This window comes from Amblyomma americanum, chromosome 6 (genome assembly GCF_052857255.1).
Source record: "Amblyomma americanum isolate KBUSLIRL-KWMA chromosome 6, ASM5285725v1, whole genome shotgun sequence".
Taxonomy (NCBI): domain Eukaryota; kingdom Metazoa; phylum Arthropoda; class Arachnida; order Ixodida; family Ixodidae; genus Amblyomma; species Amblyomma americanum.
In genome coordinates, this window is record NC_135502.1 from 50,376,108 (window position 1) to 50,401,763 (window position 25,656).

Consider the following 25,656-nt stretch of genomic DNA (forward strand, 5'->3'; position numbering starts at 1 on the left):
TCGAGGGCGGTCGCGTTTAAAGTCGGCGTCTTGAAACCAAAGCCGGCGCACGACGCTTCAACGGCTTCCGCTAGATCCAACGGGTCCACTGGATCTGGCTCTCTCGCCAACTTGCATCTACCTTCAGATATGTACTGTGAATGGATTAAAATAGCCGAGCTCGAAAAGAACAGTTCCGCCCAACTGCCGCAGCTATTGAATATAACGCGCACCTCGCCGCCGAGCCAAATCAGTCTGGCCGGGCCGGCGGCGGCTGGCGCACTCGGCGCGAAAAAGATACATGCTCCAATCTCCCCGCCAGTGCGGTCAGAGTGCGCCGAAACCGCCGAACGCGTCGGCGGTCAAGCGCAGTTGGAGTATAGAGGGTCTCGCTTTGACCGACGTGACTTCGCCTCGCCGCAGCATAAACGCGCCTTAACAGAGCCTGCGCTTAACCGCAAGCCAACGTATTCAGCGGCGGCATCCATGGGAGCCACTGAAACCCCCCGCCCACTCACTGAATAAAAGAAAAGAAGTTCGGTGCCGAGGTTCGGAATCGAACCAGGGCCTTCGGCGTTTGAGGCGGAAACGCTAGCGCTCCGCCACGACGGCTCAATTTACAGCCGTCAATAAAGGCGCATCTAGTGAATGCACTCTTCTGATGCAGAAATCTCCGCGCTTTCGCTAGGTATATCCTGGCCTAACAGAGCTAGGCCATCAGCAATTTTCCTGAACTGCCTTGTACCTTGTCTCCCGTCCCTAATAATGATTTCCGTGAAGTAGTTTGAAGTTGACTGGCACAGCCGGGAATGTTTCGCCAGACAAGCGTGCGAATACACAAGTACTGCCTTGTACGATCACGGACCATCGTGCCATCATAGCTTTACATCGACCATGGCGATCATCTGACAAGCCTTAACAGGCTCCTTCAAAGGTTAACTAGCACTTGAAGCGGCACTTGGAGTTCCTCTGCTGTTCGGCGCTTGTAAATCGAAGCGCGTCAAAAAAAAAAAAAAAACCACGGGGCACGCAAAGCTCATAGACGCGAAGCGCCATTTTTTAATTTTTTTAATTGGTTTTTGGGGAAATGAAATGGCGCAGTATCTGTCTCATATATCGTTGGACACCTGAACCGCGCCGTAAGGGAAGGGATAAAGGAGGGAGTGAAAGAAGAAAGGGAGAAAGAGGTGCCGTAGTGGAGGGCTCCGGAATAATTTCGACCACCTGGGGATCTTTAACGTGCACTGACATCGCACAGCACACGGGCGTCTTAGCGTTTTGCCTCCATCGAAACGCAGCCGCCGCGGTCGGGTTCGAACCCGGGAACTCCGGATCAGTAGCCGAGCGCCCTAACCACTGAGCCACCGCGGTGGGTAGAGGCGCCATAACGAATCGAAACTCTCCTGGCCGCCTGTGGCGCCACCAAGCATCCGTTTTCTTTGCTTCCAACATTCAGGTTGTCTTTTGCCTGCCTTTCTTGTGTGATAAAAGTGAACTATTGGTTTTAAAACAAAACTTACTTCAATATTCATATGCGCAACCTACCTTTGTCAGCCTCAGAGATCCGCGTAACCAAGTAGGATGGAAAGTTCCTCCAAGGTGGCGTCTCTTGTCCTATGGCGTCACCACGCTTGTACTTGCGAGATTGGCCTGTGGTGGCGATACCTGTATTTTGGTTCTTGCCATTTTCTACCTTACAAGAGCTTTGTTTTCAGTAAGAGCGGCATTTTTGTGATCAGGAGCTGGTATTCTATCTATACAAGCCAACTTCAATTTCTCCTCAGTGTCCCTTTAAGCTATGAATTTGACGTAAATGATTTACGTCGCACTGGAGAGCGCGCGATGAACTTTCCTTTAGTATCCGTCAATCTTGACTTTCTCCCCTCTCACCCATTCATCCACTCTGGTACGAGCCACAACATGAACGGCAGCGCACTTCGCAACTTCCAGGCTTCTAAAAAGTTTGCAACAGTGAATGGAAAAGCGCTAAAGAGCAAAACGCCTGATTAACTTGCGTTACTCGCTGCTGCCTGATAGGCAGTCAGAGAGAACATAGGGTGAAGCTAAGATAGAGGAAAGCCTCATCCAGCATCGGTGCGCTCGCACAGTCGTGATGGCCTAGTCAGTAGGCCACTAGGGTCGTAATGCTAGAGTCAGCGGTTCGACTCGCTGCCGACGGCCGATATGTCGGGCATTTGGTATCGACGTTGCGCCGCCAGGGTTTTCAAATGGCCCCTTGTTCACGAACGACGCCTGATGCGTAGGTTGCGTGCTTTGCTTTGTATCAGGTGTGCTGAAGAGCATCAGGACATAATTGTTGGTTTGCTGGGGTGGCAAATTTTGTTCCACGAGATTTGCATGTGCGTAGGCGCAGCGCAGTTATCTTTGACGTTCTTCCGCGCGCACGTTTCCTGCTTTCAGGATGCTGCAGCGCCGTCTGCAAAGGTCAAGCACGACCACCGGCTGCTTGTCAAGGTCATAAAAGCTTCAAATTTAGGCGGAAGCAAGGGTAAGTTGATTGAGCAATCATTGTTTTTAAACGTTAACACGCTGTTGGATACATTCTCTTCTGCGTTGTTTGTGTCATTTCTATTCAAATGTGACCTCGTCGTAAAAAGAAAAAAAAAAGGATGTGGTAGTTTTATCGAGTTATTAGGTGCTTATTTTGCTGGATGCAAGGTTTTCAGTAATATTATGTGTGGTTAGCACATCGTCAACGAGGATGATTTTATCATCGCATACATTACACGCATTTGTGGCGGTACACATGCTTCTAAGTTTTCTTCTCTCCTTCATGGTATTCGCCTGTGGAACGATCTTCCGGACTGCGTCACCGTGCAGTGCAGCCATTACACATTCCGCGAATATCTAGTCCAACACATTGTTGATAACACCTAGCATGCCATTTCTGTATCCATGATCCATATAACTTTTTTTTTAGTCTGCTTAGTGGTTATGCGCACGTTTTAGTTTTGTCTATGCGCAGTTTGACCGCACGTATATCTCCGCGTCTGTTTTTGCGTAAGAATGATGCTTAGAGCATTTTACCTGTTGTGCTCCGTTACATATAGTTGTTGTTTTAATTGTACTTAATATTGCTTTCGTGTGAATGACAGTATATTACATTTATAATTTCAACTGCCTAGCTTTGTTGTACTTGCCATGACGGATGTGTCTTCCAGCCTATATTACAAAGACGTTTGTATTATTCCACCCCCCATGCGCAATGCCTTACTGGAGGCCTGTCAGGTCGAAGTAAATAAAGAAATAAATATATCTAGGCAGTCTTTCGAGGTATTGATCTATAGCAGCGTTGTCGCCGGACGTGTGCAGGACCTTTCATGCGGAGCTTGCAAATCGGTCGCATACTTTTGAAACATCAACTCTTTACTGGTCTTGGCACCCTGTATCTTTCCACGCAGCGCAGAAATAGCAATTAATAAGTACCATAGAAGGAAGATACCATAAGCGGATGTACAAGAAAAGAATCAGTAAGCAGTTTCTTCATATGTGCTTTAGCATAGCCAGCAAAGGTGATAGCGATCCGAGGACTCTGATTTTGCACAGGGATATTAGCGATGTCGCTGCGGTTAACTGTGTTTCGTTGTTGGTTGCCGTGTTTTTGTTTTATTCGGATAACATAATTTCTAGCTTCCAGGAGATTACATCAGAGAAAGCGGCGTTATTACTCCGCTGTTCTCCGTTGTGGTGAAAAATGCCCAGCTTAGTTTCTTCGTCGGTCGTTCCTTCTACTTAATCTCAGTTTATTTCTTTTTGAATGTAAAAAAAATTCTCCGTTGCACACATGAAATACACTACAGTACACCCTTCCTTGCTTGCGATAACTGTTGACTTCTTTGCGCTAAGTCATTTAGCGACTCAGGTGGAGACGAGCAGAAAAAAAAGGCGGCATAAAAATACGAAGACCAAAGAATCTAGAACGTCCTTTTCTGAAGGATAAATAGCTTGCAAATCAAGCTTTGCCAAGAATAAAACGGGGAATAAGAACGCTTGATCTGCATTAGGTTTTTGAGCTCATTAATGATCGGGATTGCTTCGCTGCTGAGATGTATTATAGAATGCTCTCTCCTCCCTCAAAACATGAACTTTATCTGCCGCGTGCAGGCTGCAAGGAAGTTTACTGCGTCGTGGAGCTTGACGAACCGCCCCATCGCTGCACAACGACCGTTGTCAAGGAGACGACTAATCCCTTTTGGGATGAGCACTTCCTCTTGTGAGTTCCTTATGCACTTAAATCCCTGAGGTGCTCGTGATATGCAATGTTTTTTTTTCTGTCTCTGTATAAGGACGCGATTTGTTGAAAGGTAACAAGCAAATGTGTCTTATTAAGAACGCTTGCCAGCCTGTAGTGGCAAAGAAAACAATCCTTAAAGAAGAGCACACAGAAGAAGGGATGACGGGACATACACTTCCTGTCGTCCCTTGTAGTGCTTCATGTTCTCAAGCTACGCGTCAACTCGCACAGTAACATGTTTTGCTTTCAGACCGCACCAAGCTGCAAACTCAGTTACGTGGGCGGAAACGGCCTTCAAAATATTGTTTGCAAAAGGCTTGAACACTGAAGTTGGGATTTCGTGTTGGGTCGATGTTGAAATTTTCTCCTGCGTCCTGGTTCCGAGGTGGCGCTGGCGTCTGTTAGCAGACAGTGGATAACTTGTTATCCCTTCCGTTTTGTGTATTTTTAGTTGCTGCGATATTTTATTCACCATGCAGCAAGCTCATTATGGAGAAATTTGTGTGCTCTTCAGGCCATGCACTAACATTGTCTGTTAGAAATGAAAATGAGGTTATATATGACGTCTGTGCTGTGTGATGATATTGTCTACAACTCCAGTGGTGCCAGTTAAAGTAGTACCTATAAAACAGGCGAGGCCAGAGCAGAAAAGCGGCCATCACTTAAGGCAGCCGAATTAGGCTCACGAAAACGGGCAAAACAGGAATTTCCCGGTGTTTAAAAGCGGGAAAAATTGAAAATAATGGAGTTACGAAAGCACTCTGTTTAAGTAATGACAAGGATTGAAGAGGGTTACTGCATGTTTGTGTGTATCTAGCGTTCCTGGCTCTGTGGCCGACGCAAAGAAAAATTAAATCTGAAAACCTTTACTTCCAGACTCAAACGATCAGTTATGTAAACGTGAAAGCTTATAAGCGTGTTTCATAACTCGAAGCGAGCAGTGCACGCGAGCATACTTCATTTATTTCTTGAAACAAGATGAGGAAGGAATGACACGTATTTCCACTTTTTCTAAGTACAGTAAGTGAGAAAAGCAGGAAAACACATTTTGTAGTCACTTTTAACGTTGCGCAGAGTTAACTTATACTTCATCTGGGTATGTTCATTTTGCAGCACTCTCGACCAAAACTCTTCAGAAGTACTGTTCGAGATATATGACAAGAGCAGGCCTCAAGGAGGTAAGTAAGGAGAACGAGAAAATAAAATCAAAAGAAATATTCACGAGCGCGTGTGCAAAGTATATATATTTGAGACAAAATAAACGGGTGCGTCTTTAACGTGGAGCTATTTTTAGTGTTCTCTAGGGTGTGGGATTGAATTAGGAGGAATAAAAAGGTTTTTGCCCGATTTAATTCAAAACCCCGTGGTCGCGTACGCTACCGAGCGCACGCCGACAACGGCGGGCCTTGCTCTGAGGGAACAAAGGAATGACACTCTGGCTGACGCAAACAGGCATTCATTGCTCCAACAACAATAACACCAGGTAGCAACAAAATACGCGAAGGAATCGAGGTCATCCGACTCACCAGCAAGATTGCGAGCGAATGTTCGCTTACGCTAGGGCAAGGGGAACTCCGAAGCCGTTCGGGACGAGATGCAGGGAGAACGTTCTCCCCGCCACTTCCTCGCCACGCTGGCGAAGAGCAGAGCGCGGTAAGAATAGTCCGTACGCGGCGACGTTCCACAGCCGAAGAGGATGTGCTCTCCCGCGCAGCCGCAATCACGCCGTCCGCGGCGCTCGTGTAGCCAAGACGCCGGCGCCCTCCATTGTTATTTAAGGTAACTAACTAGGGATCGTCACGGGCCGCGCCCCTCCTCGAGGCGAGGCTGTTGGAGGGTGCATCGCGGGAAAGTAAACCAAAGGGGACGTCGTGAGGCAAATTCCCATAAATGCATGCATACAAACGCAATGCTCTTTCAGTTATTGATGTTCTCTGTTGGCACAGTGTATTGCGTCAGTATCTTCAACATACTAGAATATTTCATACATAAGCCATCGATGTATTTTAAACATGCTTGCTTAGTCTGAAAACATACGTGATACAGAAGAAAATTGGCAAATAATATTTGGTCACGAAAAAATTCTAGGGTTTTGTAAGCTTCGTCTTCGCTTCGATGACCAGACGAACATTTAGTTCCAGCGCAATTTCCTAAGCCACAGTATTTCCCTTTGTTTTTCAATTTTATTCCTAAAAATGGAAAGGGTAAGCCCGGAGTTACCGAAAAATGGAACTTCTCAAACTATGTCTGTAATTTTCTCGGACCGGTTAGAGTATGACAGAAAAAAGACCATTGCTGCCCGATGCCATCGTCAGGCAGGTAGAAAATGAAGCTTTCTTGGGCTTGCTCTTGAAACATAGGATTGGATGTTATATCGCCTTAGAAGCATTTGTATGTTTGCAGAATATTGGGGATGGGTGTTAGCTTGCTCGTAGAGGTAACTAGCAGTGTTCTCGTATTTTTCTATCTTTTCAGTGCCTCATATTCAACTTATAGAGCTAAGCTTACTTGAACTAATAGCAAATTAGCGAGCGTTGCTTTGCTGTTCAGCACTTGCTTCGCTCACTCACGAGGGTCGAAAATACATATGATCAATCATAAATGCATGAAAGAGGTAACTGAACATTTTTTGTGGATTTCACATCCGCATTTTGTAATTCTGACTTCCGAAAGTTAAAGGCGCCATGACATGGTCGTTCTTCATATTGCAGTTTTCTGCTTCAGGAACTAATACAATAGCTTATGATTCAAATTCCGAATTTCGCTGCCATGGATGCGCTCTATATTTAAAAAAATGCGATCGAAATTGAGAACGGGAAACTCCTCCCACCGGCAGCGATCGCCATATTGAATGCTATCGTGACGTCACCAGGGCATACACGGAGCAACGTCGTCTGCTCTCGTTGCTGCAATGGGCGCAGCGAGGGCTCTTGTCCTCTCTACTTCCGCGGGCGATCGAAGTAGCAGTCGTCCCCCATATATGAGTGACTGGTGCCGCAAAAGCGTTAATAATAGTAACGCAATTATTCTTCGGTATAGGTATAGGGTCCGGTTACACTAGCCCAATGGGACGGCGATCGGCGGTCGGTTGGCTGATCGGTATGCAAATGCCATCGCTGACGCTCTGGTCTGTCAAGCTAGACCGACGACGACGCCAGCACGACCAACGACCCCGTATCGCAGTAGTGTAAAGAGTGAACTTAGTGGGAACTAACAGAGTGTGGTGGGGGACTAGTTGGTATGACATTTTATAAACTTAAGAATTTTAAAACTTTTTGTACCTGATGCTAGCCACGGCGACATACGCGATGTGCGTGCACCAGCGAAGATGTGCCTTCATTCGGTGCCTGCGCGTAGAACCTATCTGCTAGGCAATTGAGCGATACGGGCAGAAAACGCCGCACCACGGTGCCGCGGCGGTCGTCGCCGTCGCTTGGGCTTGTGCGGCCGAGCGAAAACTTCACGCCCGGTGAATAGACGGCCCGAAAAAGTGCGCTTGTGTACCTTATCCTGATCGAAAAAAGCGAAACGAGCGGCTGCATTTCATATCTTCACACGTTACTAATCAGCGGTGAACTTTTGCCAGATGCTTGAATTTCGGCCGACGAGACCGCGGGCCCCTTTCGTGACGAGGCCTAGCGAGTATGCAGGATTCGTGTGTGCGATTTCGGCGATTGCGGAGAGCAAATTTGCAAGTTTTAGCGCCTGACAATAGCTGTCGACCGTAGTTTTTGCCACAGTGCTCTCAAAGCGACGACTGCCTACATCGCAGGGCGCGAGTACAATAAAGGGGAAGTGCCGATATATGTGACCCGGTATGCATAGCATGTGCAGAAGGCAGCCGGCAGCAGCCGTCGGCGTCGACTGTGGACAACAAATCTGGTTGTTTTCAGTAATTCAAGCAATGTCCGAACGTATTTTTAGCTAAACCGATCTAAAATTAAATTTTGGTGACATAAGAGAAAGCATGATACAATTAGCGGAAAGTTCCGGTATCCTACGCGAAGCGTTTCCCAAGCAGGCGATATAGCATCATCGGCGCTTTTTGCAGTGTTATCATGGTGCGTAAATGAGTAAATGTGCAGTTTGTGAGCAAGGGTACGTAATATTTGAGATAAGGATAACCCACCTGGCGTTTTATGCCACGTAAACGAGCAGTACTGTTTGCGCACAGCCATGTAAACAACCTCAGCGCGGGGCTGTAGTTGTCATAATCGTCGCACTCCTGGGGCACCATGCGCACGCACAGCAAAATGCTGTACTATTATTTAGAAGGACTCGTTTAGACGGCGGCGACTATTCATCGGTGCGGACAGTCAAAGCATTCGAGTCACGTAGGGTTTTCCAAGCGGCTTGGTTCCTATGAGGTCCTATGAGTCGAAGGAAATGTATGTTCGACTTACAAACGCGTACATGCAGCGTGGAAGTCGTCGCACTCGGCACTTTTCTCTGCTCCTTTAGTGCCTCAAGGTTACTGTAGTGCACCTTTTGATAATTATCGAGCGATGAATAGCGGACACGAACCTGGTAACTAGCTACAAAACGCCGCGGCTTTCACGGCGCACATCGGCGAAGACATGTACGGCACATGCCGCTTTTCACATACGGGAGCACTTGACTGCTCAAAAGAGACCACACTCATAACATACGAACAGCATGCTTCTAAGCGTACATAATAAAGCAGGGGTCCATCGATTTCTGTTTCCTCAAGAATCGGAAAGTGGGCGCCACGAGTAAGTCCGCTTTTCAAGGATCACTCAGCTCGCGTATTAAGTTGAAGGCCTATAGGTCCCAAAAGAGAACATGGAAAATGCATTTTATTTTGCTAGGCTAAAAGAAAAAAACTTTTCGAGCGACCGTTGCCTACGGTGTGCATGCAAGCACTTCAACAGCTCGCAGCAGACGACGCGTGGCGTGTATGCGCTAGTGACGTCAGCGATCAGAGCTTGCCAGACCAAGAAGCTGTTCGCTAAAGAAACGAAAAAAATTCGTTTTAAAAGTAGTTATCGCACAGAATCAACTGAAAATTGGGGGAATTGTGATTTAACCTGTTGGGAATTAAAGGCGATAAGCAGGGTATGCGTGAAAGCAGGCTGTCATGGCCCCTTTAATACAACGGCACAGGAAACGTTGCAGATCAGAAGCTTCCCAAGCAACCACAGATATCCACTGGACGGCCGACGGAGGTCCGTTTCGGATGTTCCGGACGTCCGCTGAACATCCGCAAACAGCCCGTGAATGTCCGTCGGCCGTCCGATGGTAGTCCAAAGGTATACGTTTGTCTCGTTGTCGGACGTCCTTTTAAGGACGTCCGTTTCCGGATCTTTCTCGTATATTTGCGTATATGGTGCATGGATGCTTTTTTCACTCCCGCGTGACAATAAAATGGAAAACAGTTTAATGTACAGCAGGCATATTTTATTGTCGTTGATGTACATAAGCAGAGGAGTGACTTATATTCGTAAAATATCTGACATCAGGTATGACAAGCTTGGAAAGCACGTCCATAATCTTCCCACCCACAGAATTTCTGAAAAGACAAAGCAACAAACATCAGTCTTGTCAAACTCGTACAAAAATGCAGTAGCCTGAGGAAACATCAACCAATTAACAGAAGTGTTTACACATAAAACACAACACAACACAGAAGTGTTTACAGAGCACTCCTATTACAAATCAAGCCGCCAAGCAAGCATTTTACATCATAATTTATAGCCTTTAAATGAATGTAGAAAGAATAAGTATACTGACATTAAAATTTAGGTGCGCAGTATAACTTATATAATGCGTGTTTTCTTACTGATACTGCTATCACTAGACAATGACAGTTTTACCAGATAACACCAAAGGAAGCTGAATGGCACTTCATGTACTGAATGTCAACAGTTTCAAATCCAGTGTGACAGGAGTACAAATGCATTTATGTATTCAACAAGTCTCGGACCACAGAGAGTAGCAACAATGCTATCTTCACGTGGAAGCGGAAAAACAGATCACACAGGAAATAGTGAAATAGCACTCATTTTTCAACACATAAAACATGACATGAAAAGCAGTAGATGAATGAGGTATAAGAAAACTGAAACTTATTATGATGAAAAGATTTTGAGCAAAAAGTGCACCTAAATCAGATTATCTATAGCGATGGTAGAAAGTGAATTGGCACAGTATATCACACATTTTGTGCTGCAAGATTGTGATGTTCGCGGCTAACAAAGAAGCCATCACCTCGTGCTTTCAACCCCACCCTCTTACGAACAAATGCTATATGACCCTGCTGCATTGCCCAAAAGTAATTTTCAAGCAGTGTACTACTCACCTTCATAGGCAACCACCATGGCATCCACACTAAGCCTTCTTTCATCCAAAGTCGGCGCAGTGCGGCATTCCAGCGTTCCAGAAGAGCTTAAGGCGCTTCCTGCGTCTTTCGAATTGCTCAAGTGCCACACCACTTTTGTCCGCAGACCAAACAAAACCACGCTTTGGTAATAACAAAGATCTAAAGCAGCACCACGCTACACAACAAAAATGTCAACGGCGCCGCAATGTTGACTGTTGGATTGGACTGACCGCAAACTTAGATACATGATGACGATCACAGGAGTATTTGGCGGGAGTTTTGAATTTACGAATGTTTTCTATTGCAAGTTTAACGAACAAAGTGGACATGATGTCGCACAATTTAGATAATTTGTAGAGGTATTATAAACTTTGAATTAGTAACTGAGATGCTTCAAAACTGTGCAACACCTGCATCCACCCTTAAATTATTTTGTGTCATTGGCGGCCCTTGCACTACAGAAAGGATTGTGGAATCGGTCCAATTTACAAACGTATTCGCGTCAAACCCTGTAGCTGATGCAAAAAATTTTATGGAAACAGATATGCACTTTGAATTATTGCGATTTCGAGCATTCACAAAATTCACAAAATTTATTTCCGGGATGTCTTTCTCGATAAAAAGAATACAAAATACATACACGAAGGCGCAATTTTTCTGTGCGAAAAATAAAAAAAAAACGTCCATACTCACGTCTTAGGAAAATACTCAGCCGTACATACCTCGGACGTACGCTTCGTCTCTCATGCTGATATACAAAACCGGACAGTGTTCGTACGTCCGATGAACGTACGGATAAGTATATCCGAAACCGTATTCTGTTCGTACGTCTGATGGACGTCCAATCTCGTCACAGGACGTTCGGATCTAGTTCGGACGTCCGACGGATATCTGTGGTTGCTTGGGTTGTCGTGCCCTGTGTATAAGTGGGTAAGCATGTAGCGGAGCCTCATATTGGCACTGTGCAGTTCGCTGCTAAATATTTTTTATTTAGGACGGGCATGAACTTTGGACGGATAACATACTAGAAGTCATCTTATTCCTTCTTATGTGTGCCCTTAGAAGAAAACAGAAAATATTTGCCGTGGCAAAAGAAACTGATGCAATTTGAATGCAAAGTTTTTGTACCACCAGAAATTCCTGTCCTAGTTGGAGCAGCTCTGGTACAGTGTTGCATGGTTTATTTTTTTTTATTCGCTACGGAGGTGGCGCTCTCGCGACTGCAGGGACTTTTGGCCTTGCGGCAGCCGGGACAACACAAATTTTCGTGGTATCTATGCAACGACTGTGCCGTAATTTTTAACTGTGTACAGCGCCTCTAGGGAAATACTTAACGCTACTTCACTTATCGGTTCTGTGTCTACCTTGAGTGCGCCGGCGCAAAGTACGGTGATGTTAAGCGTTATGGAAAACTCAGCGTGATCAGGCCTACAACGCACTATCTCTGTATCGCGTTGGTCCCTTGACGCATATTTTATGAATCGTATAATCACACGCGTACTTCTTTTTCCAGACAACTTCCTTGGCCTAGGCATTGTGAGCATCTCGGAACTTAGGAGAGTGCCCAGTCAGCGCCAGATCATCACGCTGCAGTCGAGGCCCCTGGAATATGACAACGTATCTGGTTCTCTAACCGTTGAGGTAATGATGCTATAGATCGTTGGGCTGCACTGAAAGAATTCCGCGAAACTTCCTGGCTCTAAATAAATTTGATCCCTCTGCTTCTGATGGACGGATATAAGGGACTCTGTGGCAATTGAAGAGATCTTGAGGTTTTTAAATTGCTCTAAGGGCAATGCTGATGTCTTGAGACCCTCAGAATGTGAAGCTGATATGACATTCTTATTTGCGAAATTGAAGTAACAGCTCTTTATACTAGCACCACAAAAACTATGACTAAGGTTTCAGTGAACGTTTATTCTGTTTCCATGAAGCACTTTAAGAACAGAAAATTTGTAAAGAAAGCCAAGGATGGGCTAATAGCTCTTTAATAGCCATGGGCAGTTGCGTCACGGCTGTACACTCGTATGAGTTGTGCGAAATGGCAGATTTCTGGCGTGTAGCACAAGGAAAATTTGCATGGAAATGACATATTGTTAAAGCCTGCAATTCTTGCAGGCTCAGGTGAAAACAGGTGCCATGAAGCTAGTAAGGAACACAGGGAATAGTTCCCCTGCTAACGTCATACCTTGCATTAAATATGTCTCCTCAAATTATATGAGCAGCGAAAACCAGCATTAAATTTTACGGCAGGCTTGTTTAATCTTCTTTATTACCGGTTCCATGGTTGAAGAGAAAGTGCCTTTTTAGTAACCATTGTTATATAATTTACCGTGCCCAAGACAGACACAAGAAACGTTGCAAGCAAAAAAAAAAAAAAACGGCGCTTTCAAGATTTTCGCATTTCATTCCTCTCTCATTCTTGCTGTTGAACGCCATCATCTAAGCCATGAACGTATTCCAATCCGCTCAACACATTGTTATCGCGGCATTGTTGCCTTGCTAGGAAAAGACCCCTGCTGTTAGAAAGGATAAAAGTAAAAATTTGAAAAAAAATCACGTGAACAATTAATTGCCTTATGTGTCAGCAATGTGATAGCGTTTGGAGCCCTTGATGCCGTTGCCGCAAGTGACGTCACGTCCACTTCCGCCAATGGAGGAATTCGTTGACCGACACAATTCTTTCCCGATGAGGCTTTTAACGTTCTGGTATTCAAAAGTTGTGTTTATTCACACCCGCTTTCTAAGGTTTCCTCGACTGACCCACTCTATCTCTCTTCACAGTTCCTCTATATGGAGGGCTCTCAGATTCCCGTGGTAGCAGACTCCCAGACGGCCACAGAATTTGCGCCCCACTCACCACAAAGCCGCATCGTCGAAAAAAACAGCCGAATAACCTCCGACGGAAGGGTCATCACCACAACCACCATCAAGCGATCGCCGACGACTGAAAGTGAGCGAACCGCTGGTCCTCTTATTATGTACGGTGCTCAGCTTGTTCAGGCGCAGCGAAAATGTGCTGGACCCCGATCAGCTCTGAAACGATGCAGCACCATGGCGTACCAAATCATGGAGGCGCTGGTGAACTAATAACTTGGAGTTTACGAGGAAAAAATGCATTGGTATCCAAAATGCTTGATCCGTCAAAGGAAGTAGTTGAAAGCATTCCTCATTCATTAAGGAAACGATTGAGATGCTGGCTATTAGGTTCCGCAGAATCAAATTCCACAGAAACAGTAGTTTGCTCACATGATGAGCAGTGTGAATCATTGAACACTGCTGTTCTGCCTCGTATCAGGAGAAACAAAAACAAATCAACCAGAACAGAAGAATAACTTTCAGAATACGTTATACTTAGTCCCGTAGCCCCGCGTTACCCTTTAAAAAGTCTGTAGATAGTCAGGCTTCTTATAGACTCTATTGCCTTTTTATAGATATTTCTTTTTGTCTATTCATAGTCGATAGAAAAATTCTACTAGAAGTTTATGGCCAGAAATCCATATATTGTCTTTAGACACTCTATAGGATTTGTATTGCCAATAGACTATTCTCAAGCATTTGTCCATAGACTGTCTACAAATGTTACAGAGAGATGTCTATGGACAGTCTATAAACTGTTTAAAGAAATCTTTGTAAAGGTAAAGACAAATTTTTTTAAAAGGAAGACTCATTCACACAGAATGAATTTGCCTCAGAATCATATGAAACAGAGACTGTATGCCCGTTCGCAGGTTTCAAAAACCACAAAATATAGTTTGCTGCGTATCTGTGATACCAGTGTCAACCCCTGCTTTGTCGACATTTATAGCAAATGAGAGTTTATCTGTGTAGAGATTCTTACAGACTCAAGGAACATGGGGAAGCATAAATGACGAATCGGCATTTCACTTCATCACCGCAGGATCGGACTATGTGTCGCACATGTTTGTGCACTGCTCAAGTTATGAATCCGTGCTTTGGCAGAATTATTTGCGTTTACAGTCGTATTCAGGGTGGTCTCTGCTGTTATATGGCTGGCAGAATGCGATCGAGGTCGCGCTTAAGTGCGGCGAACTGCCTGTTGCTTTAAGTGAGCACAAGAGCTGACATACTGTTTTTGTTTCTATGGACAGAGAACGCACGCTTCTGCAGTGATTAAAACCAAATTTGCAAGGCTGCTCAAACAGCGCGCATCCGTTTCGTATGCCTGAGGTCTCGCCAGTTCTGCGATGATAACATGCAGTTTTAATGCCCACGTGCAATTTTTAAAACATGATTAAAGTGTCAAATAAAATGTATAAAGCTGGGTTGATCGTCGCACCTTACAGGAAACTGTTGTTTGGCAGTTTGCTGACACAGCTTCGTCTAAGTGCACTGTCTGTCACAAAAATGTATGCCATTACTAAACGTGTTATGGGCATATTTGAAATTCATATTTGTAGAACTAGGAATATGAGGTATAGGGAGTAAAGTGCCAAGAGTTTTCCTTAAGATACATTTGCAGAGAAAGAGAAAAAGTATGGGTGCCTGAAAAGTTATTAAACCATTGAAACTGAATATGCTGGTCAGATACTGGTGTAAGAATTAAGCACGCAGCACGCATTTCTCAGTCAGTTTAGGGTACTTCACTGCAGCGCATGGCATTTCATCTTAGCTATCGTTCACAGTCTTGTAATTGATAGCTAAGATAGAAGAAAATGTTAAAGCGGTTTTTAATTGCATTTGACCCTGTGACGTTTTTAATTCAAGCATTGTGTATCGGAAGCTAAACCTTACATATCAGCAAAATCACGTGGCAGTGAAGATATACATTTTAAGATAATTCGAGGTTCACCAGCAGAATAAGTGTTCATGTGTTGTTGCCTGATGGTCATAACTGCAGCAAATCTTTCGAAAGAGCGCCATAGTATTAGGGGCCAGCCGCACTTCTGTAGAGAGGTAGGAAACCAGATAACAAAAGTGCTATTTAAATGGTTGCGTTAATGCCCGTTAAAAGTCAGGCTAACTTAGTAAGATGACACGAGTGACTGCGATGAGTTAATATGTAAGCAGTGTGGCCAGAAGAATTTTTATTTGTTCGTCGTCCACGTCGCCAACAAATTTTGGTTAAATTTAGGGAAAAGTATGGTTGTCGAAATGTCTAGACTACTTCAGGGCTGAGATTTTTTCTAGCCAGCCTTTAGAAAATATATGCAGCTATGTCCACAAATGAAACTTGTGCCGTTCCGCGATATTGCTGTGATTGTAGAAGTTTGTGTTTGTGGCCGGATATATATGAGTCTTAGGGTAAGATGCTGAAAATGCTAGTGTAATGAAGACAGCTGTTATAATTTCTGGTCTTTAGCTTGCTATGCATGGGTGACCTCGCATAATAATTAAGGTGATCCTGTGTTGCATATTAACATTCATTAATACCTAATGCCTGTAGCATGTAGCCATTTATTGTGTGTGTGCGTGTGCTTGCAGTTCACATGTGTACACATTATCTTCTGCACTTAGAAACAGCGCGAAGAAACGCGAACAACACGAAGAAACGACACATACGAGCGCTGACTCACAACTGAATTTTTATTTTGAACGAAAGATGCTTAAATAGAAGACATGAGAGGGTGGTTAACAGGGCTGCTGCAGCGATAACCGGCAATCAGTGCATTTTTGTATTCACTTGTATGTTCCCCTCTGTGTCCCTCATGGTTTTAACGCATTCTCCCCCTTTTGGGTAATTTTTCTTTGGTTTTGTTTTTGTTACTGTCACCTAACCACCTTTTTGCGGCTGCTTACACTGTCTTTTTATCGCTTACCTTGTTCGTTCCTGTTTTCGAAATTTTGCGACGTGACCACACTGATTGCCGGTTATTGCTGCAGCAGCCCTGTTAACTACCCTCTCATGTCTTCTATTTAATCATCTTTCCTTCAAAATAAAAATTCAGTTGTCAGTCAGCACTCGTGTGTGTTGTTTCTTTGTGTTGTCTGCGTTTCTTCGTACTGTTTCTAAGTACAATGCATTACCAACTAGCCCGGAACCTTGCTCTTCTCTACATTATCTACGTTTGCCTCTTGGGATTAAGGAGCTATTGGCAACAAAATTTGCTGCTGCTGCAGCTCATGAGTTTTGATGTGGTCTAGCAAAACATTTTGTCTCATTATAATATAATTTTGCATTGATCTAAAGCTCGTTTTTATAGTGTTCTTTCTTTTTTCAGCAGCACTCTTGCTGAAATATATAAAGTGGCTGCATAAAAAACAGGGGGATTTTAGTGACATCCATTCTACAGAAATTGCTTAATTTCTTTTTATACTAGCAAGTGTTCTACTCGTTCCAGGAGTTTTAGTGATCCTCTGTGGTTCTTCGTTTTGCCACTGGCTCTTCCAGCACAGTAAAATATGAGAGTGGACGTCAAGATTCAGTTCATAGGCTTTCAGCACATGGCATAAAAGTGAATTGCTAGACAGTAACTCTACGGACCTTACTTCAAGTGAAAAGCAAATCGTGTTTTGCTTGGCATAGCAATAGTATATTGCTGTCACCGCACCCGTTTCTTTAGTGAAGAAAAATATTTGCCATGATTTTACCGAGACTTGCTTTGGTTTTACTTGCCTGTACTAGTACGCAACCTGCATTGTGTACATTTTTGTTCGGACTGCATCTGCACGTTACCAAACTGTTCATTTTATGCATGCCTGTTCCTTACGGCCCATACTGGTGTAGCTAAGACCAGAGACCTCGAGTGGGAAGCTCTCCTCGCCATTGAAGAGAAACTGCGCCTAATGGAGCCACAGCCATCGCCTGTGAAGCCACTCGACGAATCTATGGTCGAGTTTCTTCGAAGCCAGATCGCCAGTAATTCGACAGATGGCGCCGGGAACGGCACACCTGTGGTGGCGGCTACCAAGGCTCCCGAGCCATTGTCGAAGAGCCCGGACGCGAAGGACACCATGACCAATAGCCAGGAAGAACTGGTCATGACAACCGTTGACAGTACAAACACATATGCCTCTGCCTGTCCTTTGGAAACGAAGGATCCGGACACGTCAACAACTCTGTCCTCTGACAGCACGGACCTGTTCTCAAGGCAAGATGGCGGCGAACCGGAAGATGTAGCGAACGACGTCCCTCCGCCTCTTCCGTCTTCACCTCCACCGGACGTACGCGACGCGGACGACAGCATCACAGATGATGACGTCGATGTGGATGACCTTGTGGTATGCAAAGTTAGGAAAACAGCGCTTGCTAATGGCTACGAAGGAGCAGTGAATGAGGGCTCCACGGAGTTCCTCGCCACAAAGTCAGCTGAAGAAGGTACGAGTGATCTGTCGTCGGAAGAAAGCTTAACTGACGTTCAGGGTAGTAGAACCTCAACATGGAGCAGTACTTCGGGTGTGGATGGCTTGAAGGCAAATGGTGGCGCCCCCAACAGTGCTCCAAGAGCTGACCAAAATGGCAACATTCGTCACGATGGTGAGAGTCTTTTTGCAGGAAGTCGCAGGCCTTCTTGCTGCCGTTTCCTCTGTCTTCTAAAGGGCGCACACCGGAGCCAGCTGCTCCCCCCTCTTGCGTGTCTGCGTTTCGTGCACGTGCACTATCGTTGCCTCCCCTGTAGCTGGCTGTGCCTGCGTATTCACGTGCTGCCTGTGTGTACTTTACCCCGTGAGCACTCTGCACAACCCCCACCTGCCCGTGGCCTGTGTTCTAGGAGACACTGTGGCGACTGACTGCACGGCAGCTGGGTCGCATGAGGCTGTGCCCCCTCCAGCATTGGTGCATGCGGCATGTCTGACACTACCCTCTCGTCTGTGTGGTCTCGGCGGTGGCTGCCACGCCTGCTTCTGCTACTAACATTTTCACCCGCTGTGTTAATCTACTAGCTGCCTTTCAGACTGTGTCTCATTTGTCAGAATGGCACAAGACGACCTGTAGGCTCTGAAAGGACCGAGTGTTGAAGTAGCTCATGTGTGTTCACCATGAATTGACCAAATTAGGAAGGTTTGCTGGCGAACACTGTACCTGGCGAGAGGGTTGGAAGCGGAGTCCGATGGAGGAAATTAGCAGCTGGAGCTAACGCGGCAGGAATGGCAGAAAGGCGCGTCGTTAGGAAAACGAGGTATTTGAGAAGCCCAGCTCATCTAAGCTAATTTTTTTCTTCAGTTTTTTGATCAGTGCCACCATTGTTGGCTTTCAGTGCTATGTAGACCATTATCATTTTTACCTCTGCCTGTCGCATGATACGAATTTCGCATGTAACATATACTTTTATTATGTGTGATGTTCCTTGGAGCTGGAAATTTGCTTCATGGATTTGTAGACAGCGGTAACAGTCTTGCTATTTTCCAAGACACCTTGAACGGAAAATATTGGTTCATGATGCCATTCTCGCTCTATGCCTTCCAAAATGTACGCAATAAATTTGCGCAACATGACATCATTGTTGTGCAGCTTGTTTAGATTTGGCACCATTTGCTTCCTATCTCCCATAGTTATTTTACAGAAAGATTTTATGTCAAAGATTCTTTATGTCTACATGGCTGGAAGTAGAAACACAGTTTCACATCAGTGCAAGTCAGAACACTAGCTTTGTTTGTTTTGTTTTTTAGCGAGAAATAATAATTGTGGGCATCGACATCTGCACTTAAAAACCATATTATAAGAAGTGCAGGTGCTGGTGTTAAGGATAATAATGAGTCTCTAGAATTGTAAGTTATGCTAGGACACTCTTGTATTGCTGGCATTAAATTTACGTCAGGAGTCGGCTGCCACTGGTGCTTAACGATTCAAATTTGATTTTTTCTGTCGAAAGTATGTGTAGTGAGCTAAGCCACTACTATACTGGAATCCCACTAGGTCACCCGTTTATATCTGCTGTCTTAGGGGCAAAGCGAAATATGAAAGCATTGAAGCCAAAACATTCTGACCTGCAATTTTCTGCATCTCTGTGAACGCAAACAACGAACTGCTCGGTACGTGTTCTCCCAAGAAAGCTTATCTGTATTGTAGGTAGGAGCAGTCAGGCTTCTCGTCAGCAATTTGAGGGCAAGATGAAGCAGCATGCTATTAGAACAAAAGGTCCTGCAACTCGCATAAGTTTTTATAGGGAGGTTAACGTCTACGTTTCAAGTAAATAGTCAACATAGGGGGCCTGGTTTGGAGGCAATTTCTGACAAAGTTTTGTCATAGTATTAGCGGCTGTTTTTTTTTATGAATTATGTGGTTTCGCTCCCTGAAAGAGAGGGAGTGAAAGACCTTTTACTCACTGTCTCTGAACTGAGTGAAGGATAAGGTGAATGCGATTAAATGAGGTAACGTGGTTCGCAATTTGTGAGAGGTTGAAATGCACGCTTTCCCTGAGTACTTTCAGAATAGTTACTAGTTTAAAATCGACTACCATTAGTTTTGAATTTAACCTGAAGCAAGGTGAAGCGCGAACAGAAACACAAGCGGCTAATGAAAGAAATTGGTGGCTATGAATACAGCCTTCCTCATAGGTGTTTATGTCGCGTAGACTGAGCCATCGAGAAAAGATAAATTTCAGGAAACAATTAAACGTGTTATGGCACTTACATTTTTTGAACACATTTTACTGGAATAGACGCGTTGAAGCGCCTGCACGTATTTCTTTGTGCTAAGTATTGTGAGTTTTTGTACGCTAAGCAGTTAAACTCTGCGAAAAGCACTGTCATCAGTTGGAGCTAGGGACGCCGGTTTGCCTGTTTCAATAAGCTCATTCTGAGTTATATCACGATTCCTGCCGCTTGGGCAACAAGACAGCGTGCTCACAAGGATCTGAATGAAAACTTATACGTGGCGCAGAAACCAGAGCGCGTAACTGTCCAAAAGCAACAGGTCGTTAGAGTACAACCTTGGAGGAAAGTAAAGAACAACCAGTAATTCGGCTTGGCAATCACGCCTGAGCACTTCAGACATATCTTATACTGCTGGGCTTGCTGTCCACAGAGAAAAAAAATTAAACGCTAACGCATGTGCCACACTTTGCATTTTAAAACCGTGCCAAAGTTCCATTATATTGCTCAGTGTCCAACCATTTTGTCCCTTCAATGGCAGAAGATACGCGCTTGTCGTGAACTGTTAACCTAAGATAACGGGACTGAAATCGAACGCTGTCTGGGTTCCTCCAAAATTAGTTCACTTCCTCGGACACAGACGCCCTCTGCATTGACAGGTCTCTGTGTTTGCGGCGCGTCCGTTGTATGTTTCCTATGTAATGTGCACAAGGCGAGGACAGCTTTACGATGGGGTTGGTTGCACACCCTTGGGGGTTTTCTGTTGATTTGAGATTGAGGTAGATGCCGCTAATCTGTCGGATGTATCTTGTGCCTGATATCCCCTATCTAACCACGGACGTGTTTGTGATGCTGATTTTACCCGAAACAGATGGAGGGTCGCTAGCGGAGGCGGCTCTTAAAGAACTGGAAACCAAAAACAGGAGCCCCACAGCGACCAAGAGCACCCTTATTATCCACAGCGTTCATAAGGTGAGTACTCGCTAAGGTATGTCTGTGCCTGGAGCGATTTAGCCTGCTGCGATAATTCAGGGTTTGTTAAACTGCACTTAATATTTTATTGCTAACGGAGTGGTTCTTGGTTCACTAATATCTTGAAAAAGAATGTTGGCATGTTTTATGTGGCCACGGTACTACGATGTTGATCGGGGGGTCATGAGCCTGCTTTCATGTTTCGCATGTATCTCTCGTCTCGTACGTTGATATAGCGTTCAACTTCACGGGTGCAAGAGTAGATTGAGAGCTCCAGAAATTATGAAGTTTTAATTACCTCTGTGGTGAGCTACTTGTCAAATGTAATAGGGCCGCGCAGAAACAAATATTTTAAGTGTAGAAACGGCAACACAGCATTCTGTTTCACTTTTGAAGAATGCTCAGTTAACATTTGAGCGACATAAGGTTATATGGACCTACAAGTCTATGATGCAAGAAGAACATTAAGCAATAATGACTGCGACCTAACAGGTACATTTACAAGCGTTAATTTATGCGCCTGTTTTTGGCGAAATGCGGCGCCTTATTTTTTTTAACTAGCAGAGGAACGGGTGCTGAATGTCAGCAATCCTTTTACTAGCTGCTTATTTTCACACTGGAAGATTGAAAATCTTGCCCTTTAAAAGACATTTGATAGTGTCGAAGCTTCAGGCTAGGGACCGCAAAACAATAATCAGGGAATCTATCCAAACCGTGACCACTCTGTCACAATTAAAAAAAAAGTATTGAAGCTTCGCTGACGCTTTGCAAAATGCACAGAATAATCATTTGCTGAAGTGAACACGCAAGTCACAATGCAGTGTTGTACGATTGGCACATAGCTTACGGGCTCGATTTATGTGGAATGTTGTTGGCGCATGGAGAGTTTGGCATGTGAAATCAGCATGTCTGAACTAGCTTTTCTAATTGAGTGCCGTGCCTTTCTTTTCGCATGCGCCTGAATAGGAGGCTGCCTGTCCGAGCTTGAAGGTACGTCCTTGCTGCTTGTCTTGGCTTCCATTGACTAACATACACATAGCAGAAATAAGCGCGCATGTAGTTAATTAGACGCTAGTTACCCAGGTATTGTGAGCGCCCTTTGAACATGCAGTAGTGGAAGACAAGAGTCGCAAACTCGCTTAGAGATTCTCTCAGAGCTAAGTACAGTCGACGACTGAAAATCCGGACGCCTGATTTTTCGGAGATGCTTGACTATTCGGACTTTTTTTGCAGCACCGCGACATGGCTCATAAAGCCAATGTATAAGAGCGCCTGAAATTTCGGACGCACAGCAACTGACTGCTCGATTTTTCGGACCTCGTTCGCACTCGCCGCCAATACCCAAGCTGCCATATAATGTATACAGCGGAACCTCATTACTTCAAACTGCAGGATAGATCGAAAAATTTATCAAATAAAACGAAATTCAAGCTTAAAGGGGGGCCTCTTGCTATACTGAAATTCTGCGTGATTCGGCACATTGCGCCCGCGTGGTTTCGAATTCGCACGGTTCTTGAACGTCATCCGCCACACGAACTTTTTTAAAAGCAGTCAGAGTTCGCGGAACTCATCTATGCCGAGTCTTTCATGTCGAATACAGAAAGAGGTAGCAGCGAAGGGCGTTGAACGGCGAGCGCGGAGTCGGCGAGCGCGGGAGGAAATGGTAGTGCATTTTAAAGCGAGGTCAGCGTACCCGCGGCGAAACGCACCGCAACCCTGACTTTTCTATCGTAAAACCGTAAATAACTGGCGTTTCGATGACAGGCAAGACGCCCCTCATTATACGCAAGCCACCGCAGAGTGCATATCGCCGAATACGATGCCGATTTTGGCTCTAGTCGCTAAGCCTAACGACGGAGGCCAATGCCGACGAAGCGCTTGCTTCGGCTGTTTCTCGGTTCTTATTGTTTCGCCATCTTCGCGTTCTCGTTCTGGGCCCACCGTACTGCGGGCAATGCAGTTCCTGCAGCGGTGTGTTCGCTTTCCTGTTTAGACTTTGTCACAATACGTGCATTCATCGGCGACATGCCGAGGGCAGCACAGCCAGGCCGAGCTCGTGAAAGCGGTCCCCGCCCATCGTCTGTGCACGTGTCGCGCGGCGAAATTTTGTCATTAGGAGCTATAGAAGGTGTACAACACAACTGACCTCGTCCTTCAGCATAATGGCAATAAGTTCGTGATTGTTTCCGTGAAATTTGATTTTCCGGGCTGCCCGATTTTTCGGTCGTTTTCGCGGTCTCTAGAGGGTCCGAAATATCGGTCGTCAACTGTACTTACGCTTCGGTAAGCTTTGACTGTTAACTCCGGTCTTTCTTGTGTCAGTAGCTGTTGTTGGCATTACAAAGTAGAGACCTTTTCAATACACTAATCATCGGCTGTGCCATTTAAGCCTGGACTCCATGTACGCGAAGACTCACGCGAACGCGAAGGCGACGGCGGCAAGCGACGAGCGACGCCGTCGCGCGAAGCAAAATGCATGTGTCGCTTGCCGTGTCGCTCGGATCTGCACCCACAGAAAATTTCGCTCGTCGCCCGGAAGTCCCCCACGCGACTGGCCAATCAGAGCCCCACAAAGCCGTTTCCGGTTTGTCCACGGTTTCTCACGGGCACATCTCACGAAACCCGCCCGTCGTCTTGGTCATCGCCACCGTCGATAAAATGTTTGGTTTTGTAGCTGAGAGGCAGACCCGCACGATTTAAATAATTAAAACAATCTACTTGTTGGGTGCGGAGGGCTAACAGCATTTGGAGCTGGCTACGCGAGCGGGCGTACTGCAGGGAGAGATGCGTGTCGAGCCGCGGGTACCGGCGCTCGATCCACCGTGCCGCTGCGCTCCAACTGTGCAGAAACACTCGCGGCGCGCATTCTCAGTGGTATATTATAGTTTGCTCACTTACAGTCAGGTTGCGGTGACAGTTTATGGGAGTGTTTTTACTAAGCCGGAGTGCACAGGCACCGAACGAAAGCACACCTCCCCCGTGAACCCGTGATGTGACTTCGTCTCCGCAAGCACGCCTTTGGCTATCTCCACTGCCGCTACACCGCTGCCGTAGAGGAAATATTCCTTTGGCCCTGACTATGAGGCACACTCACAAAATTTTAAGAGAGAGAACAGGTTACGGGCGTGTTTCTAAGCTTGAGTGCGCAAAGCACGGAGTCCGCTGCGCACGTCGCGGGTTCGCGTCGCCTGCCGCCTTCGCTTGCATGGAGGTTGCCCACAAGCGACAGAGCGAACGCCAGCCGTCGCCGCCGCCGTCGCCTTCGCGTTCGCGTGAGTTTTCGCGTACATGGAGTCCAGGCTTTAGGGAGATAATTAGCCACAGTTTAGGTGTAAAAATCGGTATAATTTGTAATACCTGTGCTTTACAATTACTGCGTCGTTATCTGTAGCGTTCGCAGCGTAGGACACTTCGAACAATCTTGTGTCTTATGTATGTAGCGCTGTAATTTTTATTTTTAGTGTAGCTAATAAATCGCCTGGTGTTTTCAAAGAAAAAAACATTGCCTGGGAACGTTATTTTGAATATTTCTTATTTCCTAGAGCAAGAGGTGATGCTTAGATATTTATACATCTCAGTGAAAGAAAAGCTGGAAATTTTTTAAATATGTGATGCGCGATGTCACGGTTTAAGATTCTCATAGGCAGGGTTTCTAAATGGCTGTTTTGTGTACGAAGTGTTCACCAAGTTTTAAGAACCAGGTATTAGGGCAGACTGTACACCATGTTTGGGTCGTATTGTTTGTGGACTGTTTGAATTTGACAGATGCGCGATATGTTCTCATAAACGGTTCTGCTGTGCACCGTTCGTCTCTATAGGTGAAAATCGACAAGGCGGGACATTGGCGTGAGGTATCTCAGGTATTGAGCCACACGTGTTTATTCACGGACGGCACTCGCAACGAGTGACTTGCTGCTTTTTGTAACTGCTCGGTTCACGCTGCGCTGTGACGTTGGCGTAAAGCTCGGCGCTTCATTCATTTGCTGCTGAGCCTGCTTTGAGTTCATTTACGCTGCTTCGTATTTTTCGTTGTTACAACTGTTAATTCTCACTTCCTCTTAATAAGCTACTGTTTCAAATTTTACCATGCTTTAACGTAATAGCCCAGGCACTGGGTCCATGCAACAGGAATACTTATTTTAAAATCCGCGAGTGAAAACTTAGCTAATGCAACTTAAATGCGGTTTTTTTTATACGACACACGAGTGTTGTATCAGATGCGAATTCCTAGATGAGAGTTTGTTGAATGGTCAGAGGTTGCTCTGTTACCCCACTTAAACACACCGCTGCTTGTCAGAGCTACTGCGTTTGCTTGCTTTTAGTTTATGTCAAATATTGGCTACGTGTGAAATTCACACGAGCAATACTTCCACATTCGAACGGCTAGCGGTATTTTGAGCTCATTTAGGTATGTACCATGGAGCGGTGCAACACATGGAAATGGGACTTGCTGAGAAGCAAAAGCGCGGTGCTTAGATTTAAGGGGGATCGAGTGCGAAAATGGCGATTGTTTATCGAAACACGCCTCCGTCGATTCGTCATTTTTAAAAACGTCTGTATCGAACAAAATGAAACATTCTGGACAACGTAGAGATTCCAAAATTTAACTTTCATC

General features: G+C 45.3%; 1 protein-coding gene across 7 annotated transcripts in view; it reads left to right on the forward strand.

Annotated features, from left to right (window-relative positions):
- The window catches only part of LOC144136778 (uncharacterized), a 203,603-nt gene that overhangs the window by 150,500 nt on the left and 27,447 nt on the right, over nt 1–25,656 (forward strand). For 2 of the 7 annotated variants that reach the window (XR_013315667.1, XM_077669396.1), the window contains exons 6-14: nt 2,401–2,488; nt 4,105–4,213; nt 5,348–5,412; nt 12,088–12,215; nt 13,359–13,527; nt 17,263–18,012; nt 20,941–21,041; nt 22,008–22,031; nt 24,860–24,901. Coding sequence is in view for 4 of the 7 variants with exons in the window: in XM_077669396.1 (XP_077525522.1) it covers nt 2,401–2,488; nt 4,105–4,213; nt 5,348–5,412; nt 12,088–12,215; nt 13,359–13,527; nt 17,263–18,012; nt 20,941–21,041; nt 22,008–22,031; nt 24,860–24,901 (1,476 nt within the window). In the remaining 3 variants the exon portion in view is untranslated. The remainder of the gene's footprint in view (nt 1–2,400; nt 2,489–4,104; nt 4,214–5,347; nt 5,413–12,087; nt 12,216–13,358; nt 13,528–17,262; nt 18,013–20,940; nt 21,042–22,007; nt 22,032–24,859; nt 24,902–25,656) is intronic. The other 5 variants (XR_013315668.1, XM_077669397.1, XR_013315669.1 and 2 more) reach the window with 3 other exon arrangements.